We start from the raw sequence: 27,771 nt of genomic DNA, 5'->3' as shown, positions 1-27,771 counted from the left end.
CGCTGTAATGAACACGCCATGCTGTATTTGCCTGCACTGTTTGCTGGTGTTCTGTACCTTTGGAGGGTAAGTGGGATGGCTGTTGTTACTGCTGGCTCCATCCACACTGCGTCAACTGCCCTTATGAGAGCTGCTGCTTCTTGATGGATCTCCACCAGTCTTTGTGTGCCCCCTGGAATTACCCTCGTTCAGTAAACCATCCCTGAACGTCATGATCCTCTGCTCTGCAGTGGCCTATGCTTGCACCAACGCTTGCATCTTGTTTTGACCAGCTAGCTAGAAGGAAAAATTTGTGCCTTTGGTAAGCAGTTTGATTGTTCCCAGCAAAATGAATGTGATTATCTGTTGTTTTCACTTCTGTTGTTGATAACTTATGATAAAAAAATACAAAAGAGCCATTTTTATCTGGGTCATGTAATGCAATTCAGTTGTTTTGCACTAAGCTCACAATATAATTTGTAAAGTTTGTGTTTATTTACCTCAAGAGTCTGTGGTAAAGAAATTCTTCCATCTGTAATCAAACTGTGCTTTGAGCCTCACCCATTCTTCTCTTCTCTTCTCTTCTCTTCTCTTCTCTTCTCTTCTCTTCTCTTCTCTTCTCTTCTCTTCTCTTCTCTTCTCTTCTCTTCTCTTCTCTTCTCTTCTCTTCTCTTCTCTTCTCTTCTCTTCTCTTCTCTTCTCCTCTCCTCTCCTCTCCTCTCCTCTCCTCTCCTCTCCTCTCCTCTCCTCTCCTCTCCTCTCCTCTCCTCTCCTCTCCTCTCCTCTCCTCTCCTCTCCTCTCCTCTCCTCTCCTCTCCTCTCCTCTCCTCTCCTCTCCTCTCCTCTCTCTCCTCTCCTCTCCTCTCCTCTCCTCTCCTCTCCTCTCCTCTTCTCTTCTCTTCTCTTCCCTTCCCTTCTCTTCTCTTCTCTTCTCTTCTCTTCTCTTCTCTTCTCTTCTCTTCTCTTCTCTTCTCTTCTCTTCTCTTCTCTTCTCTTCTCTTCTCTTCTCTTCTCTTCTCTTCTCTTCTCTTCTCTTCTCTTCTCTTCCCTTCTCTTCCCTTCCCTTCTCTTCCCTTCCCTTCCCTTCCCTTCCCTTCCCTTCCCTTCCCTTCCCTTCCCTTCCCTTCCCTTCCCTTCCCTTCCCTTCCCTTCCCTTCCCTTCCCTTCCCTTCCCTTCCCTTCCCTTCCCTTCCCTTCCCTTCCCTTCCCTTCCCTTCCCTTCCCTTCCCTTCCCTTCCCTTCCCTTCCCTTCCCTTCCCTTCCCTTCCCTTCCCTTCCCTTCCCTTCCCTTCCCTTCCCTTCCCTTCCCTTCCCTTCCCTTCCCTTCCCTTCCCTTCCCTTCCCTTCCCTTCCCTTCCCTTCCCTTCCCTTCCCTTCCCTTCCCTTCCCTTCCCTTCCCTTCCCTTCCCTTCCCTTCCCTTCCCTTCCCTTCCCTTCCCTTCCCTTCCCTTCCCTTCCCTTCTCTTCTCTTCTCTTCTCTTCTCTTCTCTTCTCTTCTCTTCTCTTCTCTTCTCTTCTCTTCTCTTCTCTTCTCTTCTCTTCTCTTCTCTTCTCTTCTCTTCTCTTCTCTTCTCTTCTCTTCTCTTCTCTTCTCTTCTCTTCTCTTCTCTTCTCTTTCCTCCCCCTTTTGTTCAAAGGATGAGAAGAATCAGGTGTTGATCACAAATGCTTGGCTGCAGATGGTGAGTAATCTATGTCAATAAATAGAAAAAAACCCAAACCCCTTTCTAATAGCAAACTACTGACTGTGATTTCCTGGCTGAAAAGCAAGATTTCTGTCTTTTAACTGGTCTATAATGTGGAACAAGCAGACATTTTGAGTCCTTTGATATTTCTCTACTGCTCCTTTTCATATTGAAAAGAAAACGTGGGAGATTACATTAATCTTTTGAACAGACTTGTTGACCTTTGGTGGGTGAAACCAACTCTGTTGTCAGGCCAGTGGAAGAAGGGATATACTTTCAAAGAGCCTACAGTTAAGGTCTCACCATTGCTGAAGGTGAGATTCCTCAAGTGGCTTAAGTGATGGGATTTGTGAAGAAAGGAGCCAGACACCCAGTAAGAACCAGCCACACTGCACTCATGTTTTCTGGGAAAATCCCCACCTCTATCTGAAACACAGAGCCAGAAGTGGTCTCGTGGAAGGCAGGGAGAAAAAGAACCCCAGCACTTGCCCCTAAACACAGTATTGCAGTCATGTTGGACCATGTGGAGATTGCTTAGGCTGGGTGGTGGGGTGGTCAAGTCCTACAAGTGGCCCCACACTGCACTTCTGCTGGCAGAGCACACACATCAATGGGAGTGTTGCCTTCCTTCATGCTTTACAAACTTCATCATGTTCCTCCTCCCTGTTCCGCAGCCTGCCTCAGCTGAGGAATGACCTGCACTGGTTATGCAGGATAAGGAAAAGCGATCTTCACTGAGGTCTTTTGGGGACCATCAGGTCTGCTGCTGGCCATGTACAGCAGGAGATACTGTCTTATGGCACCTAAATGATCTCCTTAATGGCTTGTGCTCAGTAAAGATGCAGCTCTGGAGGGAAAAGCCTATGGGAGACTTGAATGATTGAACTAATTCTGCTTTGACGTTAGCAGCCAAACACTATCTCATGTTAATAGGTGCAGCTGAACAGGCTGTTTCTGCCTCAGCTGCCTGCTGGGTTTTGCAGCAGGAATGAGTTGTTTTCTGTTGCAATAACTAACCCAGACTAACCTACAGGACTATGGATCATTAGAGTAGAGCCTGCGGGTACCTTGTCACTTGCAGAGGAGTCCTTCAGCACTGGCCACTGTTTCCCTTGTAGCCCTTTCATAATGCTTTGCTGTAAGTCACAAGGTTCAGCACAAAAGCTGTGCCTGCACATTTCTTGAATTAATTGTTTGTGTTGGGGCAGAGGACAGAGGATCAGAAACAACCCCTTAGGGTATAAAGTTCACTAACCTACCACTCTTAGCAAGGTGGAATCGCCTAGCCTTCATATCATTAAACTATTTCCCCCAAAAAAGGACTCTTGGACCTTTGTCTATGTACCACTGATGATACCAATGTAATTCAAACCACCTCAGCTCAGAACCAGTGTGTCTCATGGAGGTAATTACTGCCAGTGTTTGTGGTGGCCCACCAGAAAAGATTTCAGATGCCTAGCTTTGGGCCACAAGGTGGAGAAGTTAGACACTAAATGAAAATGCAACTCATGGCACTCAGTCTTCATACTGTGGATTCCTCAGGATATCTGTCAACACTTCTTAATAATTAAAGCCAAACATTAAACTATTATCATATTACTGCTATTGCTACTGGCAAAATCCAGTCTGTTCCCAGAATATTCCAAACAACTTAGAAGAATTTTACCAGCTCATATAATCTGATGTGTGTATTTGCCAACAGTACTGGGTTGATGTTTACTTGTCTTGGGATCAGTATGAATACCCAGGGGTGCAGAACTTGCGATTTCCATCTGACCAGATTTGGGTACCAGACATTCTTCTGTATAACAGGTAAGCAAGATGCGCAATGGCCGGTGGGAGCTTAGAACTAGAGAATTACATGCTGGAAATCAGCCATGCATGCTTCACTGAAATTCTGGGGCTTTTGCCATCTGGAGATTTGGCTCTTACTCTTGAAACAGTAGCAATAAAAACAAATAAGCACAAGCTACTACGTTTTTCTAATAGCCAGTCTAAGCCTTTCTTGCTGTAGTTCTGCACCTTTTCCCAGTGAATGCAGAGAGAAAACGATTCTTATTGTCCTTACAATTTCCATGGCTTTCCTGGAAAATTATTATGTCTCTGCCATAGTGTTTCAACTTGAAAGAAATGAACATTTCTTTCTTTTCATCACTCATATTTTATAAACCTCTACATCATTCCCCTTCCCCTCAGAAGACTGTCTAACCTGTTTTTCCTCCCTAGAGTTGAATCCAGCTCTCTAGACAGCACTTCTGCAGTGTTGAATTGAATGGAAGCTCTCTAGACAGATGTTTCCTTAGTGTTTTTGAAGGGGATTTTGGTTTTGCTCTCACATCTTGCTTTTGGAGTTATTTTTTGATCTGCCACAAACCTCAGATGCTGTACTTCGGCCTTGCTGTTTTACTAGATTTTCACTGATCTGCCTTTACCAGGTTTAAGGGTAATACTTTCTAATTATCCAGACTGCATTACATTCTGTTGGTTCTTCCCTCATTTCACGAAGATTCATTTTTCCATTCCCAGCCGTCACTACAAAATACTTGAAAGAGGCTTGGAGTGATCTGGGTTGTTTAAATGTTCTTTGCTTCAGCTTTCTTCCTCACAGTCTCTTTATTTCTTTTTAGTCTCTAAAACAGAGGCACGTAGCCTGGTCCCTTTTACTATAGTTTTTTGATAAGGATATGATGGGGCAGAGGCTTTCCGATGTTCAGATATATCACCCACTTCCTTTTTCTTAGTTAATCAGTAAAAAATTAGATTGATTTGATACAGTTGGCCCTTGACAAATCTGTGCCAGCTCTTTTCACCTCATTATATTTGGCTGATGTGTTTATAATCCCACCTGTAACAAAAAAAAATAAGAATTCTCTTTGATCTTTGCTAGTTCACTGAGACCTTCCTTGTACTCCACAAGGCCTCACAGATAATTTTTAAAGCTTCAGAGAGTATTTCAGTCAGTCCTTTCAGTTCTCAAGAGGAAATTTCATCAGCCCTGAAATAACTGACAACTGAAACGAGTCTTATCTACACTTCTTTAACCTATTGCTTCTCTATTCTGCCTTGCCACTAACTGAGAATGAATTGCAGTGGGTCACAGTTTGTGGAGAGTGAAGCACAGAGACTGCAGGATAATTCCGTTCTCTAGACCCTGTTGTTGCCTTTCCTTCCACAGCAAGAAATGTGTTCTTTGTCTTTTCCATGTCTCCTTGCATTTATAACAACCTTTATCTCTACCTTTTACATCTTTTGGTAGACATCACTCATTCTGCACATACTCTTTTCAATTTTATCTCATTATTTTCTTCTGGAGATGATCCCGAGGACTGAGGACCTAGGTATGAATGTAGAACAGGTTACAGAAGGAATGAAGGGTCTGAATTTTCCGCATCTGGTTGTGAGACAGTATGTGTAAGATGGTGTAATCACACAACGTAGACCTGCACATAGCTATGCAGGCAAGGCTTTACAACATCAGCCAGGGGAACCCTCCATAGTTAATCTCTTCTCAAGAGATCCTCTGAAGCAAGCCCCTGGCCCTCTCCCTTGAAGAATTCTTGTCTGCTCCTGGCTTGATACTCCCTTATTTTTCTCAGAATCACTGGAATCCTAAAGAAATTGCCCATTTTTAATCCCTTTAACCTAATTTCTTCTCTCAAAGAACCTTCTCCTACAAGCCGTAATTCCAAACCAGCTTTTCCCCAGTGCCTTCCTCCATTGATTGAAGCAAATCATTGGCCCCTCTGCATCCTAAGAGACTGCAAAATTGTTGCCTCAGGCCACCACTACTCTTACAACTGATATTTGGGTAACAATATCTGATTTATACTGCGAGCTGCCCAATTCTGAAGACAGCCTCAGAAAAGTCTCAACGTTCCTACTGTCTGGTCTTTGGACAGAGCTACCATGCCACTGTTGCTCCTTTCACTTCTGTCTTTGCTCTGAGACATCTAACAGCTCTGCCTCTCACTTCTTTAAAGACATTGCAGCATGCAACCAACATGCCTGGGAGCAGGGCAATAGAGTCCATGAGAAGCTGATAGGCATAGGTTGAGGGAAGACACTTGACCCAGATGCAGGACCTTAATTCCAATATGTTGTGCATTAAATTTAGCCTAGAGATTACTTTTGGGTTGACATACTATCTCAAACATCAGCTTGCTTTTTTGTTTGTTTATTTGGTTGGGTTTTTTTTGTTCTTTATACTGTGTTACAGTGCGGATGAAAGGTTTGATGCGACATTTCACACCAATGTGCTGGTGAATTACTCTGGATCCTGCCAATATATTCCTCCAGGTAGGGCACAGAGAGCATTTGTTTGCTTTAAGTAAATGTGTAGCTTTGAATAAGTACAAGTCGGTTTCCTTCATGAATGACACCAAGGTGCTTAGACACAGAATTAAAATCTTGCAAGATATGTAATTACAGGACAAACTGACTGAAACAGTCATTTAGCTTCATTATTAGTGGTTTATTTCCACAAATACACCACTTCACAAATCAGTAAATTACTTTTCTGAGCAGTTAGCTTAGAACATTAGCAGGCTCAGCTGAGCTGCCGTCTAATGCGAGGTGATGTGCATCATCACATCACACTTCATGTGCAATCCAATTAGTTCTTTCTTGAGAGTGCCACAATGCCTACAGCCTTTGCAGCAGCAGGCAAAGACAATAATAAAGAATCTCTTGGGGATTTTATTTTCAAAGGCACAGCTCTAGTACTTACTGCAAAATGTCGAATTCTGCTCATTGACTCATAGCTGGGATTCACATTAGCTGATGTTTTCGGGACCACGCATTAAAAATTACTGCAAAGAGATTGGCTAAGTGGAAAATTGGAGATAATTTTCAAATGAATCTGCTAGCTGCCTCTCTCTCACACAGTGACTCTGAGCCGGCCTGCATGCAGCGAACTGATGAGGTAAGGTGAAGCCTTCAAAGCCACAGGCATAGAAGGAAGAGGGTTTGCAGCTGTGACCTCTGTGGTTTGCTGCCAGCTGTCAGTGACGTAGGCTATGCAGATCATTTTCCCCAGGTTTCAAGCCCTCCATGTTGCTGCATGGCTGAGGAAGCCCCACAGCCAAGGAAAAAATAAAATTAGATTACAACAACGTACAAACATTAATCTCCTAAACTCCTTAAAATGTCACGCACAATGACAATGGTAGACTAGACTCATGCAGAGTGAAATTCAAGATGCAGGTTAATACACAGAAAATAAAGGCCAGCACCAAGCAAGATTTAGCATATCAATCTATTTTCAAGGGACCAAGGGTCTAATGCAGGGTCTGACAAGGAATTCCTTTCAAAGAGCTACGTATTCTACACTCCTATCAGGCCCTGCAGCTCTGCCTCTAGTCTGCTGGGGACAGCCAGCTCTAGAACACAGACTGGGCTGTTCCTGGATAGCCAGTGTCCTGGGCAACCAACCTCAAGGATACAGTGAAAGATCTTCACTGGTGCCTCAGGAAGGGAGGTTATTCCACTCATTGCAGCATCTTCCTTTTGTGCTACTTGTTTTGTCACTCCATGACTACATCACACAGACTTTTGAAGAAGAAAGTTGCTCGTGATTGATTAGACAGATAAGGGTGGAGGTGAATTGCATTCTGCATGTGCTTGATTCTGACTGATTTCTACTCACAGGTATTTTGAAGAGCACATGTTACATTGATGTCCGCTGGTTCCCTTTTGATGTGCAGAAGTGTGATTTGAAGTTTGGCTCCTGGACTCACAGTGGCTGGTTGATTGACCTGCAGATGCTCGAGGCTGATATTTCTAACTACATCTCAAATGGAGAATGGGATTTAGTGGGTAAATTGGCTGACATTTTTAGTAGTCTAATTTCCAAAGGCAAACCTCAAACCTATAGAAATTACCAACCCCATTTGGACAAGAAGTACAGACATTAAAAGTTTCTATGTAAGAGCCAGAAAAGAAAAAGAGAAAAAAATCACAGATCAGGGACAGTCTTTCAGATGCAATCATTGAACTGCATCTGAAAACACTGTGTTCTGAAGTAATTGCTTGCAACTGAGCATGTAAATGAAATCTACTGTCCCTGATGCATCTAAGCAGTTTGTTAGTACTAAACTTGGATGTGTTTCATGTAGGTGCACAGAACACTGCTCTTACTTCTACTGTAACGTGTCAGCCAATAGCTGATTGATGTCAAAAACACTATTTCAGCAAAACTGGAATAAGCTTTTATAGAGATAAATCTCTCTCACCCAGAAAATCATCAAAGTGTCTACCAGTTCATAATAACTGCAGATAACTGCTGGTCAGTATGTCTCTCTTCTCTTCTGTGCTTTGGAAGATTTTTTTTTTTCTTTAAAAAAAAGAGGAATTCATACCCAGACCTACTTATTCGGAGTGAGCTCCTTGTTATTTTGAACTGATTTATATAGGTGTAAGCCGAAAGTAAAGCTATGGAAATTCATAAAGATTATGTCATCCTCACGAGAGTGTGCAGAAGGGATATTTCATTTTCTAGTCTGGATATGAAGACAAGGACATAAGTGTCACTGATTGTGTGCATTATCACATAATCATAGAATCATAGTATAGTTTGGGTTGGAAGGGACCTTAAAGATCTCCTTGTTCCAATCCCCCTGCCATGGGCAGGGACACCTCCCACTAGATCAGGCTGCCCAAGGCCCCATCCAACCTGGCCTCAAACACCTCCAGGGATGGGGCAGCCACAACTTCCCTGGGCCTGGGCCTCACCATTCTTGTAGTGAAGAAATTCTTCCTAATGTCTAGTATAAATCTGCCCCTCTCCAGTTTATACCCATTCCCCTCGTCCTATCCCCACAAGCCTTTACAAATAGCCTCTCTCCAGCTCTCCTGTAGGCCCCCTTCAGGGACTGGAAGGTTGCTATAAGGTCTCCTCAGAGCCTTCTCTTCTCCAGGATGAACAAGCCCAACTCTCTCAGCCTGTCCTCATAGTGAAGGTGCTCCAGCGCTCTGATCATCTTTGCATTAGTTTTATCATTCAGAGCACCCAAGAAATAATGCGATAAGAAACGTAATAGGTATATGATTTCATGAGGAGGGCCATAGGGAAGTCCTCCTAAAGTCTGTCCATTTCAGAGCAGACCTGACTTTCCAGTATTTCTTTATAGTGCTTATTCCTGTACAATAACTTTGCATGTCTGATTAAGAGACTGGCCTGTAGTTTATCTGCATTCAGCCCTGACCAGGGGTGAATGAAACAAGCCTTTATCTGGCTCATGCAGCAAAAGCATTAAGTAAACATCCGTATCATCATATCTTCTGAAATATGCACAGAAGCAAAAAAGAGCACTATGGTGGCATAAATGATACAAGATACGGAGTTCTTCCTGCTCTCTTGACATTTCCTATGCTGCTGTAGTCTGTGCCATACAGCATGTCAGGCAGTCTACTGCAGCCAAGTCACCATTGCCAGCCCTGAAATATAGCTATGAGGGAGAACTATGTCTCTTAATCTTCAGATGTGACAGACTTTAAGTTTAACTTGACATCCTTTTCGAAAATTAAGCTGTGTCCTGTTTATTTTTTCCTGACAAAACAAAGCGAATTTTCTACAAGAATGACAGAAAAATAGGAACTGGTGGCACTTGTTACACAGAAAATCTGCGGCATGATCTAGTTGACATGACACCGGCTGTCTGTCATTGTTCCTTGGATGCAGGAAGGCAGAATGCACATGTTACAGAATTAATATTTATCCACTGCTTGAAAATCTTTCCTTGTTGAGGTTGGGATCCTTGGAACTGCTTCGATCTGGCCCAGATGAGCTTTCTTGTCTAAATCAGAGATAAAAACCCTATAAAACACAGAAGGAGGACTAAGAACAGCAGACACCTTGCACTGTTGCCTCAGACACTGCTGAACATATTGAAATAGTAAGGGTTGTGCTGGCTCGTTTAAACCTGTAACAATGTACTTCAGCTTTCAAACAATATTGAACATTGTCACCCTGTCACATTGTTCCCTGTTCACCCATGCATGCATCATTAGCGACAAATGTTAGAAAAAGTCTTTTGCCTGGTAACTGATTTGGGGGTGTCTTTTCTCCCTCAATTTCCACAGGGAACTTTGTAGCACCCTTTTAAGCACAATGTGTGACAGAGGTGCCATAGGTAGGCTCATAAAACATCAATTCTTGGCCCATTCCAGGTGTTACCTGGGAGTCCCACACCTTTCCCCACTGCTCTGATCTCTCTCTTGGTAGGTGTCCCAGGAAAGAGAAATGAGATGTACTATGAATGCTGCAAAGAACCGTACCCAGACGTGACGTACACGATCACCATGCGCCGACGCACCCTCTACTATGGCTTGAACCTGCTTATCCCATGTGTTCTCATATCTGGCTTGGCACTGCTAGTTTTCCTCTTGCCAGCTGATTCAGGGGAGAAGATTTCTTTAGGTAAGTGTTAAAGAATTAATTTCTTCTGTAAGCACTTCCTATACAATAGTAAATACTTCATGATTCTTGATGAATAAAGATTTCCCTGGAGGAGCAATAGAAACATTTATTTGGTTACAGAAACCAGCTTTCTATATGGCATTCATACATCCTGTGCTAAACTCCTCTAAAACATTTTAGATTTTATTCTGTCATAAAGCAGATCTTGTTGCTGATGCAGGCGGTAGTGATAGTACTCTGTCATCCCGATTGTTCCGTTCTTTAGTATATCTCAATGCATTTCAAAGCTGATTAACTCTCTTTCTCAGACAGGATATAATACCTAGAGAGTTAAAGGTTGCAAGCAGCAGCAGCTGGGAATTAGAATTTCAGCTTCCAAGTTCAGCTCCCAAAACACCAAGACATGAGTATCCCATGAATGCAAAGCAGTGGCAGACGAGGAAGGGCTAAATGAGATTTGCTTTTGTGTGTATTGATAAAGATAAGAGGGATTCTTCCAAGACAAGACAGAGGGAAGCTGGAAATACAGAAAACTGGCCCAGGTGAGATTGTTAGAGTTAACTGCACAATTCTGATCAGGACAGGGACTGATAAATCCCATGAAGCACCCTCAGTGTAACTGCAACAATCAGGGATTTGAGCAGCTAATCTTACAAGAAGTAAAACTCAGTTTAAGGAGGATACAATGGTTATCTATGAAAGATAAGGTGGAGACAAGAAAAAGAATTATTTGTACTGAAGTACAATGTTGACAAAACAAATAGGAGATAAAAGTTCATGCATTGACCTTGTGATTTTTCAGGACCAGAGATGCTAGCTTTAGCAACAGTCTTTCCAGATAGAACAAATAAAGAGCTTCATTCCACTCCAAAGGAAAGATTTCTTCATTCGTTTTAGAGGTGAAAGGGTTTGGCTGTAATTGCGAACAGTGAAAAGGCAGCAAATCAAGTTGCATCCAAAAATGCTATTACTTTGTGGAAGTTCTTGTGTGCACTGACAAACGTGAAGTCATGTGTCTGGCTTAGCCGTAGATGAGGATGTAACAGCAAAGACATCAGAGAATCAGCTGCAGAGTTATGTTCCTCATCCTTCCCTTCCATGTTAATTCCTTGCAGGTATAACTGTTCTGCTTTCCTTGACTGTATTCATGCTCCTGGTCGCTGAAATCATGCCTGCAACTTCTGACTCAGTCCCACTAATAGGTAAGTTTATTTTCTCTGCTCTGTGCACAATGCCTCCCGAAAGTTGTTCAAATCCTGTTTCAGAAATGTCAAGAATAAACCCATGTCTGGGCTTTACTGTTCACATGTAGGAAAAGAGCCTACATGAACAGTACAGAAAGGCTCTGGAAATATCAGGTAAGCTGGTAACTGTAAGGACTGAAGGGACATAAAATCAATATACAATGTGGAGATATAGGTAGGCAAAGCACAAAGCCAACACCATCGGTGCACAGAATTCCACTAGTGGAATTCTGGAATATTACTCAGCCGTGGCTCTGGATTCATTGAGCCTAACTGTGGGGAAGTCGAGTGACACAGTAAGTGCAACAACACTCATAGGCAACAGTTTCTGAAATCCTTTAAATAACTTGGACATCTTAGAATCATTGAATTGTTTAGGTTGGGAAAGTCCTTTAAGATCATGAAGTCCAGCCATACACCTAACACTACCAAGTTCACCACCAAACCACATTGCTCAGCACACGTACATGTCTTTTAAACATCTCAAGCACTTCCTTGGGTAGACTTTTCCAGTGCCTGATAACCTTTTTGGTAAAGAAATATTTTCGATATGTAATCTGAACCTCTCCTAGCACAATTTGAGGCCATTTCCTCTTGTCCTATCACTAGTTACTTGGGAGAAGAGACCAACACCCCCTTCACTACAACCTCCTTTCAGGTAGCTGTAGACAGTGATAAAATCTCTCATCAGCCTCCTTTTCTTCATGCTAAGGCTTGTTGTCCAGCCCCTTCACCAGCTTTGTTGTCCTCCTTTGCACATGCTTCATCACCTCTGTGTCCTTCTGGTAATGAGGGGCCCAAAACTGAACCCAGTGTTCGAGGTGCAGCCTCACCAGTGCTAAGTACAGGGGAAAGATGACTTCTCTGGTCCTGCTGGCCACACTGTTTCTGATACCTGGATGCACTGCTGGCTCGTATTCAGCAGGATGTCAATCAGCATCTCCGGGTCTGTAGCCACTAGGTGGCTTTCCAGCCATTCTTCCCCCAAGCCTGTGATGTTGCATAGGGTTGATGTGATCCACGTGCAGGACCTGACAGCCTTGTTGAACCTCGTACAACTGGCCTTGACCTACTGATCCAGCCTGTCCAGATCCCTCTATAGTGCCCTTCTACCCTCAAGCAGATCAACACTCTTGTGCAACTTGGTATCATTTTTTTTACCTAGCAACAAGTACACCTGTCCAAGCCTTGAACTGCCAGTTTCTTCAGAAGAATACAGTAGGAAATGGTGTCAAAGGCTTTACTAAAGTCTAGGTGGACAACATCCACAGACTTTCTTTCATCCACTAAGTGGGTCCCCTTTCACAGAAGGAGATCAGGTTAGTCAAGCAGGAGCTGCCTTTCCTAAACCCATGCTGACTGGGCCTTATTTCCTGATTATCCTGTGTGCCACATGACGGCCCTCAAGATGATCTGCTCTGCAGCCTTCCCAAACACTGAGGTCAGACTGACAGATGAGAATTTTCTTATGGAAAGTCAGCAGGACTTTCTCCTCTGAGTCACACAGGAGCTTTCAAAAAACTGACAAAACCTCTCTTTACCTAGGTCCACAGAGGCAAGTAAAATTATAAGAGAAACTGTGTATAGGGAAGAGACACAAGGCATCTTGCACCAGTCTTCACATAATTTCGCTTTGTGTAATACTTAACTAAATCTGTTTGAAACTAGTAAAAGAATGCACTTGCCTATGTTCAGTCCACTAGTTTTAACCAGACCAGTTTCTCCTGATACAGTCCTCTGTCAAAGTATCTCTTTGTACCAAGGCTTGTACCAAGAAAAGCTACAAACAGTTATGTATTATTATTGATTGTGGTGCTGATTAATTTCTACTTATCACAGCACAGCTACGTGAACACCATATATCTGGAGACAGTGAGGTGTTGTGGAACCCTGTTGCATCCAAGTCCCCCTTCTCTAGGTGAATTGGCTCAGCTATTAGGACTTGTCACATCTTTTCACTCTTTTTGCATCACAAAGTCAAGGAGATGATAAGGGATTTTCTTCTCATGAATGTGCCATGTTACCAGCATATATTGTTTCAATTTTTTTCCTAATGCTGAAATAATTAGAGCGTATCAAATGTATTAGAAACGTACCTCTCAAAGTTGTCATGTAGGTCAAACATAGTCTGTTTCTTTTGTCTGTTCATTAGACAAATTTTATATTGAGAGAAACTGTAAAAGAATAATCCTTGCACATGGATGCTTTGTTACACCCTGGAGACTGACTTCAGGTATCCAGATGAGAGATGTCTAAAGCAGTCCTGTGGCTGCTGTCATTTCATGCTTTCCCTGTCACAGGCCAAAAGCAAAATGAACCTTGACAAACTGAGGTACAGTCTGGCTGCATGCTCTGAAAGTCGACCATCCGGGTGCGATGAAGTTCTTATTTCATAGGATCACAAGACAGTTCAGGTTGGAAAGGACTTCAGGAAGTGGAACCTCTCTCTAAAGCTTTGCTGAAGTTGATGTAAAGGACATCCACTGCTCTCTTCTTGTCTGCAAATATTTTAATTTTATTATAGAAGGAAATCAGATTGGTCAGACATGATTTATCTTTGACAAATGCAGGTGTGTTTAGTCTCTTTACCTTCTCGAATGTCTAGAAATTTTCCCCAAGGACTTGCTCCCCAGTTTACCCAGGGACAAATGCCAAAATGACAGAGCTGTAGTCCTCTCTTTTTGAAAATAGGTGCAACATATGTATTTTTTCTGTTGTCAGGGATCTTACCCTTTCTCCCTGGCATTGCAACAATACCCTTAGGACTCTTTGTGACACCTGTCTGGTCCCATGGACTTGGGCAGGTTCAGGTTGCACAGTCAGTCTGTGACTGCATACTCATCCACTGCTAGTTGTTTTTTCTCATATTTGTGTGTAAGCCCAGAGACATAGGAGACCTTGATGGTGAAAACTGAAGCAAAACACGGACTGTCTTGACCATATCTCTGTCCCCCATCACTGAATAATCCTCCCCATTCAGCAGCAAGCCCCTGCTTTCCTTATTCAGCCTTTTACTGTTGGTGTAGTAGTAGAAACTCTTCTTGTTGCCCTTGACTCCCTTGATAGTCTCTATTCCTGAGCATTCCCAACACCAACCATAATGCTCAGGCAATGCTTCCAAATATTTGCTTTGCAGCCTGTCCCTGCTTCCCACATCTCCCACCCCTTCTACATTAGAGCTCAACCATGAGTTCCCAAGTTAGCCATACCACATCTCCTGATATGTTTTCTTGTTTGTTTGGGTAGTAGAAAGGACTTTTCTTGCACTTAGAAGCTGCTGTACTTTAAGCCTTTACAGTTTTCTTGTGCCACTTTATCTCACAGCACTTCTTCCAGTGGGATCTCGGCTGCAAGTTTACTGAAAAATGAGAAGTCTGTTCACCTGAAGTTCAAAGGTGTTCTCATTTGCTGTTCACATTCTTCACTCCCTTCATGGTCTTGAACTCCATGTTTTTGTAATAACTACAGACTATGTTGTCATCGATTACCATGTTCCCAAACAGTTATTCCTAGCTAGTGAAGAGCAGAGCCAGCTGTACACCAGGTCTAGTTGTCCAGCCCTGTACTTATATCAAGAAGTTATCACTGATATCCTCCATAAATCCTCTTTACTGCTAGCCTTACATTGTGTTGCTTTTCCAGCAGACATCAGGAAGGTCGAAGTCCTCTGTGACAACCAGAACCTGTGGTACAGAGGCTTCTCTGAGTTGTTTTATGAAGGCCCCATCCCCACATCCACTGTGTTGGGATGTTCTATACTGTGCTCCCACCACAGCGTTACCCTTTTTGGCCTCTTTGCTGAACATGACCCACAAGGTATCCATCCCAGAGAGGAACCCCTCACATCCAATAAGATCCTTCACACAGAGGGCAATCCACATTGTCTTTGCAGTCTGTTGCCGTCTGTTGCCCTTTAAGTGCCTGTACCTGTGCATCAGAGACTTCTAGTAGTGAGAGATGTTCCCCCATATCTCAGTTGCCCCAGCAACACTATTGTTTCATGACCATAGGCAGAGTTCCAGTTTCTCCTGCATATTTCCCAGACTTCATGCATTTGCTTAATCTTATGTGAGCCGCTTCACCTTGTTTCACCATTCCTGAGGTCTTTGTTGCTCTGGCTACTCGGGACCATTTCTTTCCACTCTTGTTCACCATTTCTCCATTTAAATTTGCTTTGTAATCTCCTTTCTACAGTATTGCTAGTTTAAAGCCATCACTACTATCTCCATGCTCCACTACAAACAGGCAGGGAAAGACTGCTCACCCATTTGGCTTCTGCATGCAAACAGTCCTTGTTCATCAAATGCTTGAAGCTGGGCCGGGTGATTTTACATAATCTTGAGTTCTGAAAACCTTAACATTACTCTAATAAGGTAGCACAGCATAATCTCTCTACAGTGATCTTATCGGTGACCCTAAATGGGGTATTTAAGCTGCTGAACTGATACCAGGTTGTGATCACAGTTCTTTGTTGTGATATCTGGTCTAGTTGAAATTCCTTAGGACTGAGTGTGAGGAGAAGTAGGACACTTGGACAGCTTGTTCATTTTTTGGAGAATCAGCATGGTTAGTGCCAGGTTACAGGAACAAATAGATCTTCTAAAAGATGTGGTTTGAGAAGGTTGCAAGTAATTTGGTATTCAAGTAGAAAGATCCACCGCTGGTCTGCAGAAAATCCGCTGTCCCTGGTCTTCGTGCAGGAAAGAAATGTGAGAGATGCTCTGAAAATATGACAACATGTACTTTAAAAACCTGCTTTACATTCTTAGGGCCAGGGCTTGTGTTTTGGTTGGTTTTTGGTTTTCTGTTTGTTTGTTTGTTTGTTTGTTTCTAAAAAAACATGCATTCACACCTATTTGGACCTAGATGAACTCCCAGGCTTTGCTAGTACAAAACCAGTAGTGCCTAATATGATGTACTTCTTAATTTCTCAACCTTCTGACCACAGCTTTAACTACTTCACTGTAGCAACATGCGAAATTCTCACAACTACTGTTGGAAGTATCTTTGCTGAGGGAGAAAAGGAAAGGCGGTCTAACATGACACCAAGAAAAGAACTAGGTTCTGAAGTCTGGTATAATTGCAAAGAAAGGTGGAAATCATGTACGAGTTCTTCTTAGTTGAGGCCACTGTCCCTTGACCTCAACTTACGTTTACAATAATTGAAGCACCTCTTGGCCTAAAGAATCACAGATGAACAGATGGGGCTTTTTTAATACCTTTCTGCGAAGTGGATCCCTGCTTCCTTGGTGTGTCTTCTGTATTCTCTGTAAAGCTGCCCAGAGTAGAGACTCTCTTACTCCACCTATGCAACTTCTCCTCGTGATGGACTCCCATTTCTATGTAGCCCACTGACTGCTGGATTAATAAACATTAGAAACAAGCCAATCTCTTTTTTTTGTAAAGAGCAAGTGACAAAGCTTGGCCTAGAAATCAATAATAGGCTGCACAACAGCTTTGAACACCAGGACTTTGCTGCTGTTCCATGCTGCAGGGTGACACAGAGAGCTTCCCTTTCCACAGTGAGCCAGCTCCTTTCTGCTACAAGAAATACTCCCATTGGACAGTCTGATCACTATATTTGCCCCCTGCTCTCATTCAGCTTTCTTGGAGGCTTGCACCCACACCAGTAACCAGCCACTCCTTGCTCATCAGCATGTCTTCTCCTTTTCTTCTTGAGGGAAGCCTCCCTTTAGAGGGGAACAAGATATTTCCAAAAACCAGTTTTCAGCAGCATGCATACATGTGAAGCAAGGCACTGCAATCTTTCAAAAGTTGGATCCTGCCCTTCTCCAAACTCATCTGCAATGTTAAAGAAAGGAGAAGTCTGGAAACCAGAGTGAAGATTCCTCTGTTTCTGTTTCAAAAATTAACCATCCATATGCACCCATGAGCATGAGTCCCTCCTGGCACTTAAAATCTCTAGAGTGCAGATCCTAAGAGACTTGCAGACCATGACTACACAACAGCAGCTGTGTCCTAAACTTACCCTTCCTAGTGTAGCTTAATCATGCCTCATGGGAAATGTGTCTGGCTGCACCTGTGATTTGAATTATTTTGACTTTCTCTCTTTAAAAATAATTTTATTGAGAGTCTACTTAATTAGACAGCTGGAGTTCATTACTTGAAGAAAGGATATACATAAATGCAGAGAACTCCAGATGTGTTACTCAACTAAAATTACGAGTCTGAGTGCACTGATCGCTGGGTAAAATCACAAAGCCTCTATGTTACAGCTCAAGCATATAATTCTCTCTGCTTCTAAAAATCTATGCAATTATGCACAGTGTGGTCTCAGACTATGAATGCTAGAAACTTCACAGGAGTTTCATACACCTTCTTGCCCCTACCACATAACACCATTGCACCCAGTCTAGCGTGTTATGTAAGCAAGAGTATCCCATTAACGACGGTGTCCCTTTACTGGTTCAATGACCAAAATAGAATTCAAATAAACACCATTATTTCAATTTTGTAGAAGCTCAGGTCCTGCCCATTGAAATTAAAGTAATTAATCTGAGAACTCATGTAATTAATCTGAGAAAGACATGTGAGACATTTAGATCTAAATTGGGCTTTTTTTTTTCTATACAGACAATATGATCCATGTAAATAGCACTGGATTAACAGATCCATTTTTGCTAAAGTTTTTTTGACCATCTCTGAAGAAAAGATGAGTTCTTTCCTTAGGCAATAGGCATATGCTTGAATTCCTTTTTTTTAAAGAGCACTGTGCCTCCCTGTTTGCAGTCTGCATATCCCTGACTCTTTCCATTAAACTGTATTTTCCATTTGAAAGCAGCCTTGTAATTAAAATTAGGAAATTGCATTAAAAAGTTGCTAAGGAAAAGTTCTGAAAGAGTCTTAACTGTAACTCTTCCCCTTCGTGACTATGCTTACATTTATGCAGTAGTTGGTCATGCCTACCCACACCCGGTGGTTCCTGAGAAAGTAGTGACCAGAATCTCATTCATCTTGCTGTAGGTATGACTTCAAAAATTGGTGTCTCAGTATAAGCTACAAGTTTGGATTGATAGGCTTAAAAAATTTAAGCTCATTATGCAATATTTAGTTGCAAACAAAACCACCCAGTTTTTCCGAAAGATCAATCCACAGCCCACGTCGAAGTCAGATGTGGCCAAAAGCCATTGCTCTGGAAAAATTAAGAACGACACAGTTACAAGCATGAACAGTACTACCTCCCGACCCTTTTCTCTCCCTGTCAGCAACATCACCTCCAGAGGGGAAAATATTTGGGACCATATGGCACTGAAAAGTTCATAGCTGACCCCGCTTTTCCCTCTCCCTCTGTAATCACAGCTGCTTCCAGCACTAGATGTTTTGTTTTTAAGAGAAGCCTGTTAAGGCCCCCGTTCCTAGTAAGGAGCAGATTCATGTCCTTTTTCCACTCCCAGTGAGCCACAGGCTGTCCGGGTGTCCCTCCTCCACCTACGCACATTCTCCTTGCCCTCAGTTCTTGTTTACTGTGCTGCTGTCCCACTGTTGTTAGAGCAGGGTGACACTGTGCAGAGATAGTTCTTAAAATGCTTACTTTGAAAACTCAACCCAGCTAGGTCTTGGACATCACTACCTGCGGCTCCTCCCTAATGTAGGGTCTGGACTGTAAGCACATAGTTATGTGTTCAATCTAAGAGACGCATGCACAGATGATCTAGCGATTCCTTTGCAAACAATGGCTACTAGGTCTATTTTGTCTTTCCAGGAAAGGAGGCTACAGACTTCATGATATATCCGACTAGAGACATGAAAGGGAAATGTCACAGGTGTGCCAGCCATTGCTGCTTTCTTCCTCCCCTTTCATTGCTGGTTCTCGAGGGCTGGCAAAATCCAGCCCTAGAGTAGGACTGAGCTGTTCCAAGTCTTTGGGGCATCTGCCTCCCAAGCCTCCCCAAATGAATACAGCATCTGGACCTACCTGGGTCTGTCACTTCTCATTTCACAGCTATCTCGTGACATTTTATTGCCTGGCACAAATAACACGGCTGAAGTGCTGTGCCCTGTGTCCTTTATCCTTACATTCCAACTAAAAACTTCACTCTACCTTGAACAGAAAGGCCCTTGCCAATATACAGATGATATACACCCAGCCTTCTTCTTCGCATATCACCAGGCAAAAACATAAAACATTTTTCTTCATGGGTCCATAGGTCCCCTGAAGTTCCCAGCCTGCTCCTGAAATACTGTTTTCTTTGTTTACTAGCAGGTGACTGTAGCAGTTTTCTGACCTCCGTTTCTAGGTTTACAGCACAAAAACCTGCTAATCATTGACTGGGATCTTGAGTCAGATAATGCCAAGCTTTTTCCAAGTTCAACAAATTAATTTGGTAAGGATCTGTGAAAAATCCTAGCAAAACACCTTTGAGTGGAACACTTCAGGCCTTTGAAGGCTAGTGCTGTCAAAATGTGTAGAATTTGTGGAAGTTAATTGGTGACTTGTGGAAGTAAACCGATTGTATCAACACTTCCATGTTTCTGTTTCTGGGGCACATTGGAATCAGACCACCCAGCTTCTTTGAAACCTGAGTTCCTGGTTTGCTCTGCTTTTGCCTGGCTGTTTGGCTCTTTACTTTCTGGAGTAAGTGCAACAGAGACTCTTCAATTCACCCCATCCTCAGGACTGTTCTTCTAACCCAGCTATGTAATTTGTTTTGCCACAGAAAGCCATGCCCACCCCTTGAAAAAAATACAGCATTCATTTCAGGAAGGCCTGAGAACTTCACTATCATGAACAAACTTTTTACAGCTGAGGCAGTGGGAAGTGGCGTTAAGAAACAGAGCCAGAACAAAATTTACCTTGGAGCCTGCATTGGATTATTTTAATTTTCCTGCAAGCTAGAGGAGGGAGGGCTAGATGTAGAAGGAGGCTGTAGTCTCAGGCAGTCACAAGCTCTCCCACAACACCCCATTGTGTCAGCCAATGATAATGCTCCCTGGTATTTTGCCACAGTAGCCTTTGAACGTTATTAGCCGTGTGGGTCATTTCTCTTTACAGTCCTGTGTGCATCAACCTTACTCCTGGCATAAGGAAACTGTAATACTATTTAGGACAAATTGTTTGATATCTCAGTTCTGGCATTCCAGGTCTTGGTTTCTTTCCTGCATGACAGGCTTAAATTTAGCACTCAGCAGTGGTGTAGCATGCTTTCATGGAAACCAAAAGAAGTAGTCTTGCAGTCTGAGGAAAATGCCGGAATTGCCATTATAAGCAGTGTCTGTGTGGGGGGTGACACTTCCTAAGAAAGCCCAGTGACGACACTATGAGGAAAGCATTTCCCTCCTACACCTCTGCTGGTACTGCAGCGTGGCCTAGGGCTGAGGATGCTGGTGTTCACTGTGTCTGATCAGCTCAGCTCCCTGATAGACTGGCAGCAGGCAGGGAACAGGTCCTTAGCAAGGGGCCCTAGATTTCTCTCTCAGAACAAAACTCAAGCATTTTATATCTTTCACTATTTCTAGCCCTTCCATCATTGGAGAGGAGGAAGCTGGGTAGATACACTAAAAACCTCAAAGCCCTCAAATGCGCTAGCATGGAAGACCAGAGGCGAAGATGTTTGGATTTGATGCAACTCTTCTTAAATGTAGATCTCCAGGCATGGCCGAAGAATATTATTTGCCTTCTTTTTTTTTTCTTTCCTTTTTTAACCAAGTCCTCCTTTTGCTTCCAGCTCAGTATTTCGCTAGCATCATGGTCATCGTTGGTCTGTCTGTGGTGGTAACAGTGCTGGTTCTGCAGTTTCATCATCATGACCCACAAGCAGGAAAGATGCCCAAGTGGGTAAGCAGCTTTGTGGTAAATATTCAGCAGCCTATTGAAAGAAAAAAATAACCTAAAAGCTATAGTAAACTGGTTATAAATGGGAGTCTGAAATTGTTCTCCATTAATCTGAGAGTCAGCAGCAGGCAATAAGTGCGACACTTATGTTTGCTGTCGAAGGAAAGGACAAACATAATAAATTTGGTTTTCCATTAAAACCAGTATCTGTTATTTGGGTTTTCTATTTAAATTCACAACAAGATGGTTGAGCCATGACAGAGTAATCTTGCTTACGCTAACCTCATGAGCAACACCTTTGATTTCTTATCCAATGGACACCAATACTGATGAAATGTGACATTTCAAAACACTAAACAAACCTATACTGCAACATTGGTCTGCTTTGTTCCCTTACAGCGGCTCTCACTGCAGTTCGTGACAGAGCTGTAATGTCCCAAAACAAAGACAGATGAAGCCAATTTACATTTGCCTTCCAATTGTTCCTGTTGTGAGCCTATTCACTGAATTGCTGGAAGATCAGGACTCACAGTAGCTCAGTGCAGTGAGGGTGTTGAATACTGAACCCAGATAATGCTTCTCACAGGTTGGAGCTCACTGTTACTGCACTACCAGTAGAAAAAGAAAGGTGGTACTCTTGGCCTGAGTTTGACTGTAGAGCGGAAGTCTCTGGACTTCCCTGACTTGGAAACCTATTTTCTGCTGAAGATGCATTTCCATTGCTGCCTGGAAAACCATTTTTTTTTGCTGCCATCTGATCAGTTCTCAGTGCACTAGTATGTGGACACTCTTCTCTCTACAGAAGCAGACTCTGCTTGACTAGTGAAGTCTGGCATCAACAACAGCTGGTAGTCAGAAGGAACATGTTTGCTTTAGATTTCAAGTTACAAGAAAATTATGCCTTTCTTCCTCTCTCCATTCCCTAAGAAGACATTTTAGAATAAGCAAGATATGCTTTGTATTTGCGAAAAGAAAAGGAATGAAAGCAGAAGCAAATAGTCATAGTCAACTATGTGCCAAACCTGGTTTCACAGAAGTCTGGTTGTATAGCACCCTTTGGTATCTCACTGGGGATATTTGCCATACAGGACAATTATATTGACATGATGTTGAATGTTACTTCATTATCAATATCAGCCTGAGTACAGAGCTGCTTCCTACATTTCATTACCCTCTCCAAAAATAAACTGCATTATCAATGTGAATTTTTAAAAAAATAGCAATTAAGCATACTAAAATGTATTTCTAAAACTGCTGTACCATTTAAAATTATCTTACTCTCAAGATAGCAAAGCATGTGAATTCTGGACAAACTGGCACATAAGCATGACGAGAACATACATCTAGGTAAACATGCTTCAGATGTCTACATGGACAAAGTGTGCAGCTACATAACAGCCTGCATGAACAATTTTTTTGCTTTGCTTTTCAAGGAGCTTAGACGTAATGGCTTATGTTAAATCCACTCACAGGCCCTGCAAGTCAGCTCTTGCTCTCTACCAGTCTCTTGCTCTCTTGGCTGGAAACACAGGATGGAACGAATTCTCACTCTTGTGGAATGTGTTTCAGTGGCCTGACAGCTGAGCTGGCATACATACATACAAGAAAGACAGTGGATTGCACTACTGGGAAGTGCAGTCGTAAAATTGAAAGTTGTAGACCACACAAGCAGACAGAGCTGAGAATTCTCGAGAGAAAAAGTCTGAATGCCAAGAGTGTATGGAAGAGGCTGACTCTGCAAAAATGGACATCAGTCCTCTGCAAGGCATAGGCAAGGCTCAGTCATGAGGATTCCTGGCAATATCGCTCCTTTTTTTTTTTTTTTTTTCTGTCCACCTCTGTCAGGTATTTCTTACAGAGACAGCCTGAAAGATTTCTTCTCAATAAAAATGAAGAATCTAAGATGTTCATCTGCAGAAAGAAGGAAATTTCTTACCTGAAATTTATTCTCTGCAGTTCCAGTCCCAGCAGATACCTCTACTCTCTACTCACTCCTTGAACCCTCCTTATCTTGGCAGAGCCAGACATCAGTTTAATGTAAAGGTCTAATACTGATTGTTGCAAGATAGTTCTTACCTCCTGCTTAAATGGAACTAGCTGCTGGAGTAATTTGCAGGGCAAAGGGACTGGGCTTGTGTGTAAGTAGTTCCAAACATAGAAAATTTAACTGACTGCATTGCCAAAACCCTGACTTTCTAAACTATTTACAATTGAGCCGCTTCTTATCCTTGCCTCTTTCAAATGCTCCGTGCATGGCCTGTGAACCACAAGAGGGAGGAGATATGTGTGTTAATATTTAGCCTCTCTGCAGGTACTCATTTCTTCCCTTACTTTACTGCTGAGAATTCTACCTTCCTTTTTATTAACCTTTCATGACTTTCTACTAACCACCTTTTTCCAAGACAGGAGTTTAAATTCAAGGTTCTTTCAAGGCATTTATTGCCTAATAAGTTTAGAAGAGAGAACTGTTGGCTATCTGATGCTTTTGATAGTATTTGCTGAGCTAGCATGGAAAAGAGCACTAAACAAGGTCCAGCTAAGCAGAGTTTGGGAGTGGATAATGTCAACCTACATTGTCTGACAAGCAAGACTGTTGCATAGGTGAGACATGTGGGACACCAAGCACAGAAAGAAGAAAGAGTGTTATGGGAAAAGACAAGGGCACCCTGGCTCTTTGCTGTGCCTGAATCAGGTTTGCAGGTTTAAAGCCTTTTCTTTTGATGTACTTTAAACCTGCACACATAGAGATTTGCTCAGGTGCTGATGCCCTTCATCAGGAGAGGTTTAATTGGGCTCTCCTCTGTGGACAAGACCAGACAGGTGGCTGTGATGGGAGCTGGCAGAACAGCTGTATTGTGGTTGCGGGAGGACCTTGATGGAGAAGGTCACAGCAGCATTTGGCTCTTGACCTCTGAGGGCAGCTATACCTGTGTCCTTCCTTCAAAGAAACACAGATAAAATAATGTAGGGGAGAACATAGATTTATATCATCGTGTCCAGGCTGTTTTCCAACAACTTCGAGGCTGCAGCTGTCTCCTGAGTTAATTGCTATGACACGAACAGATTGATGCCTCGATGTTTGTGATTTCAAGGAAATGGGGCACTTCAAAGTTCAAGCAAATGAAAATCTGTGTTGCTGTTTCTTTTTCTATGAGAAATGGGTTTGACTGTGTTTATAAATGCAGTTTCCATAAGGAGTAAACTGTCTTGAAAGAAGAAGTAACATACCTGTAAAATAAAGCTTTTTTACCTCATCTCACCTTCCAGAAATAGAAGGCAGACATATTATATAACATTTTCTAATAAGAAAATTTGTCTGGTTTAGTATTTTGGAATTTCACAGTGCTAGAGATTGTTTCTCTCTCTCCTTTACTACTGACAGTTCTGAGATACTTCTAGCAATAAAGACCTTTATTTAGTTCCATGATGTTCCATTTTGTATGCATAACTGATCAGAAAACATTGCAATTAAGTAAGTTCGATGAAAACTAGGATTGATTTTTTAGGCTGCTAATTATCATTTTCTATTTGTCTCTAATGACCATGGAAGATATAATGAAATACTTAAAGACCCCAATTAAAGAATAATAGTATGGATCACAGGAAAAGAGTCTTTCAGTATGAAGAATAAAATATTCATTAATGGGAGAGAAGCAGAAAGGCTCACAGAAAATGCCATGGGGCTGTGACCCAGAAGAGCTCTCAATGCAGAATTTAAAAATGTAGGACTGTTTTCCACTGGTCACTGTTTTTTGGCTTTTACTATAATTATTCTCACTGGAAATTAATGCCTCCCCATTTCTGAAATTATGCTTGTCATTACAGCAGCAATTCAAAGCACCAACTCTAATTCCAACATCTCTGGATCTGTACTGTGCAAACAGCTCATCCTGCACCTAAACAATCTTGGAGGCAAAACATAGTCAGGAGTCAAATATGGTCAAAGTGAGTAGAGCAGGATCACACAAGGAGTTCTGGGCCAAGACTCAGAAGAGAAACAAGAGGCCGCGTCTGCTCTGTCTTGGACATCAGATTATTTGACTTCCTACCAGAACAAAAAAGTCATTAAAGAGGCCACCTGTCTTCCAGGAGGGACTCTCACAAGTACATTGCAAATATCCATTTTATATACATAATACCAGAAAGACTTTATAATTACAAGATTTGATTTTACTGATTTAGTTTGCTGCCCTTCACACAAGTTGTTGCTAATTTCACAGACTTTTTTTGCATTTCACAGCCAACAATGTTAATAATAGGAATCATAGCAGGCTCATATTTTGCAATTGATCTCAAGAGAAATTCAGTGGGGAAAAAAATAGTGGATGCGCTCTCTGGAGTTAGCTCATTTGATGAGCTTGACAAGAAACATACAGGGCACAATCCGCCACATGCAGATTAGGATGCGCTTGAGGTGCACCAGAGCAGTTGTATGTCAGATCATCAGGAAATGCCAGTAGTTAATAGTAGGATTCAGATTTTGAACTGCCCAAATTGCTTGATTTACTATTATTCTTTTGAAAGACAGCCTGCTGTATTATGTGGGTGAACTTTTCAAAGGAATATTGAAATGGCTTTCAAATAAAAACCACAACAACTAAGGCTGTTTGCTTAGACTTAAACAATAGAGATAGAAGTGGGAAGTGTGCTAAAATCAACTGTCAGTCTGTTGAATGTTTTTTTCAGCAGAATCTAAACAATTGCTAGCCGAATGAATTTAGGTGTATCTCTTTCCATACTCTCTGAGAAATGGTTGAAAACCATACAGCTAATTCTGTGCCTTTGCCCAATAACAGAGATTTGGGATGGTTTGCTAAAGATAGCACTTCAAGAATAATTTTGTACAGTAGGTTTTTACATCTCTTTTTCTTTATAAGTGGGCATGGAATAGCTCTACTTTCAAGATATATCTAAAAAAGTTCATTCTTGGGAAAAAGTCAGAGCACAAAAAACCCTAATCAAAAGTGGGTTGCTGGAGAATACAGAATGTAGTCAGTATTTCTGAAGTACCTTACAGACTAACTATAACAATCATGAAATAGTTCAAAAACTTTAAAAATGCACAAAAGTTGCTTTTATTTCTAGTATACTCACTCTCTTTCAGGTTCGTGTCATCCTGCTGAATTGGTGTGCTTGGTTTTTACGAATGAAGAAACCTGGGGAAAATATAAAGCCTCTCACATGCAAATATAGCTATCCCAAGCACCACCTGAGCGTAAATAGCGTGGAGATGAACATCCTACCTGGGCACCAGTCCAGCAATGGCAACATGGTCTACAGCTACCACACAATGGAAAATCCATGCTGCCCCCAGAGGAACGATCTGGGTAGCAAGAGTGGAAAGATTACTTGCCCCTTACCAGAAGATATTGAACTTGTTCAAAATAAAGCTTTAATGGATACTTTTCAGGTGATTGTGAAGATCCTGGAGGAAGTTCAGTTTATAGCAATGCGCTTCAGGAAACAAGATGAGGGTGAAGAAATCTGCAGTGAGTGGAAGTTTGCAGCTGCAGTCATAGATAGATTATGCCTGGTTGCATTTACCCTTTTTGCCATCATTTGCACATTTACAATATTGATGTCTGCTCCAAATTTCATAGAAGCTGTTTCAAAGGATTTTGCGTAAGGGTTTCAAAGATGAGCATGATAATTTAAAAGATAATATTGCCAGCAATTTTGCTAGATAATTTAACTCAAATAGAGAAGTGTACTTATATGTGCTAACATACACAGAAGGGGATGAAAATAATTTCAGGAGGTAATTATTCCTGATGTTAGTGATTGTAGATATTGAGTATTAAACATATAGATGTCTGAGATTTATTTCATAGACTAGTTCCAAGTGTAATTATGTCATGATCTGTGACACATGATAGCCAAAAATTCAGGTCTAACATATACTTATTAGTAGTTAACACCAATATCAATGTGTTACTATGAATTTGTGATCTTTTAGATATTGTTAATAGCTTAAATTATCATTGATGCCTATAAGCTTTACAGAAACATTGTTTTCAGTATATTTGTGTTTTATCATTTTTGTTCAGTGCGACTGTGACATTCATTTCTCAGATTTGACAGATGTATATCTGCAGTCATATGATGCCATATATTGTATTTATGAAAATAAACTATCATCATGCTAGCTCTTACTAGTGCAGTGACTGGAATGTTTTCTCAATAAATATGTTAACAGGAAGAATTATATTTTTTTCTAAGATATTACTGCTTTTTTTTTTTAATTTCTAAAATTTGGTTCTGAGGTTGGAAAAAAAAATCATTCTCCATGCTGACAATTAAATATATATATATATATATATATAATATTATATTAAAGGTGCCTTCTTAGTTCTTCTGCTGCTTAATCATTGCTGTCATATCTCTGATCTCTTGGGACACAGTTGCCAGCCTAATACTAACTAGTTCTAATAAAGACAAAAATCTTGGGTCTGCATAATCTGTAGGAAATTTGCCACTGATTTTCTTGGGCTCAGACTTCATATTTAATCGACACCACTGAAGCAGTATTTTTTAAAAATTCTGTTAATGCAGTCCCTTTCCCAACGTGTTCAGTATGGCTTTGTGAAAGGGTGTGTAAAAGTCTAATTTTATTATTCTAAACTTTAATGTAGCAATATTCATTATCACTGTGCT

At 41.7% G+C, this 27,771-nt stretch overlaps 1 protein-coding gene across 2 annotated transcripts in view; it reads left to right on the top strand.

Moving 5' to 3' along the window:
* Positions 1-27,322, top strand: part of LOC104062611 (neuronal acetylcholine receptor subunit alpha-7-like) — a 53,877-nt gene extending 26,555 nt beyond the window's left edge. The window contains exons 4-11 of one of the 2 annotated variants that reach the window (XM_009564692.2): positions 1,617-1,661; positions 3,367-3,476; positions 5,881-5,960; positions 7,311-7,478; positions 9,886-10,080; positions 11,196-11,282; positions 21,011-21,120; positions 26,222-27,322. In XM_009564692.2, the coding sequence (XP_009562987.2) occupies positions 1,617-1,661; positions 3,367-3,476; positions 5,881-5,960; positions 7,311-7,478; positions 9,886-10,080; positions 11,196-11,282; positions 21,011-21,120; positions 26,222-26,743 (1,317 nt within the window). In that variant the 3' untranslated portion in view covers positions 26,744-27,322. The remainder of the gene's footprint in view (positions 1-1,616; positions 1,662-3,366; positions 3,477-5,880; positions 5,961-7,310; positions 7,479-9,885; positions 10,081-11,195; positions 11,283-21,010; positions 21,121-26,221) is intronic. The other variant, XM_054055381.1, reaches the window with a different exon arrangement.
* The last annotated feature ends 449 nt before the right edge of the window (positions 27,323-27,771 follow it).

This window comes from Cuculus canorus, chromosome Z, assembly GCF_017976375.1.
Source record: "Cuculus canorus isolate bCucCan1 chromosome Z, bCucCan1.pri, whole genome shotgun sequence".
Taxonomy (NCBI): Eukaryota; Metazoa; Chordata; class Aves; order Cuculiformes; family Cuculidae; genus Cuculus; species Cuculus canorus.
The sequence above is the reverse complement of the archived record's forward strand: the minus strand, read 5'-3'. Positions and strand labels throughout refer to the sequence as shown.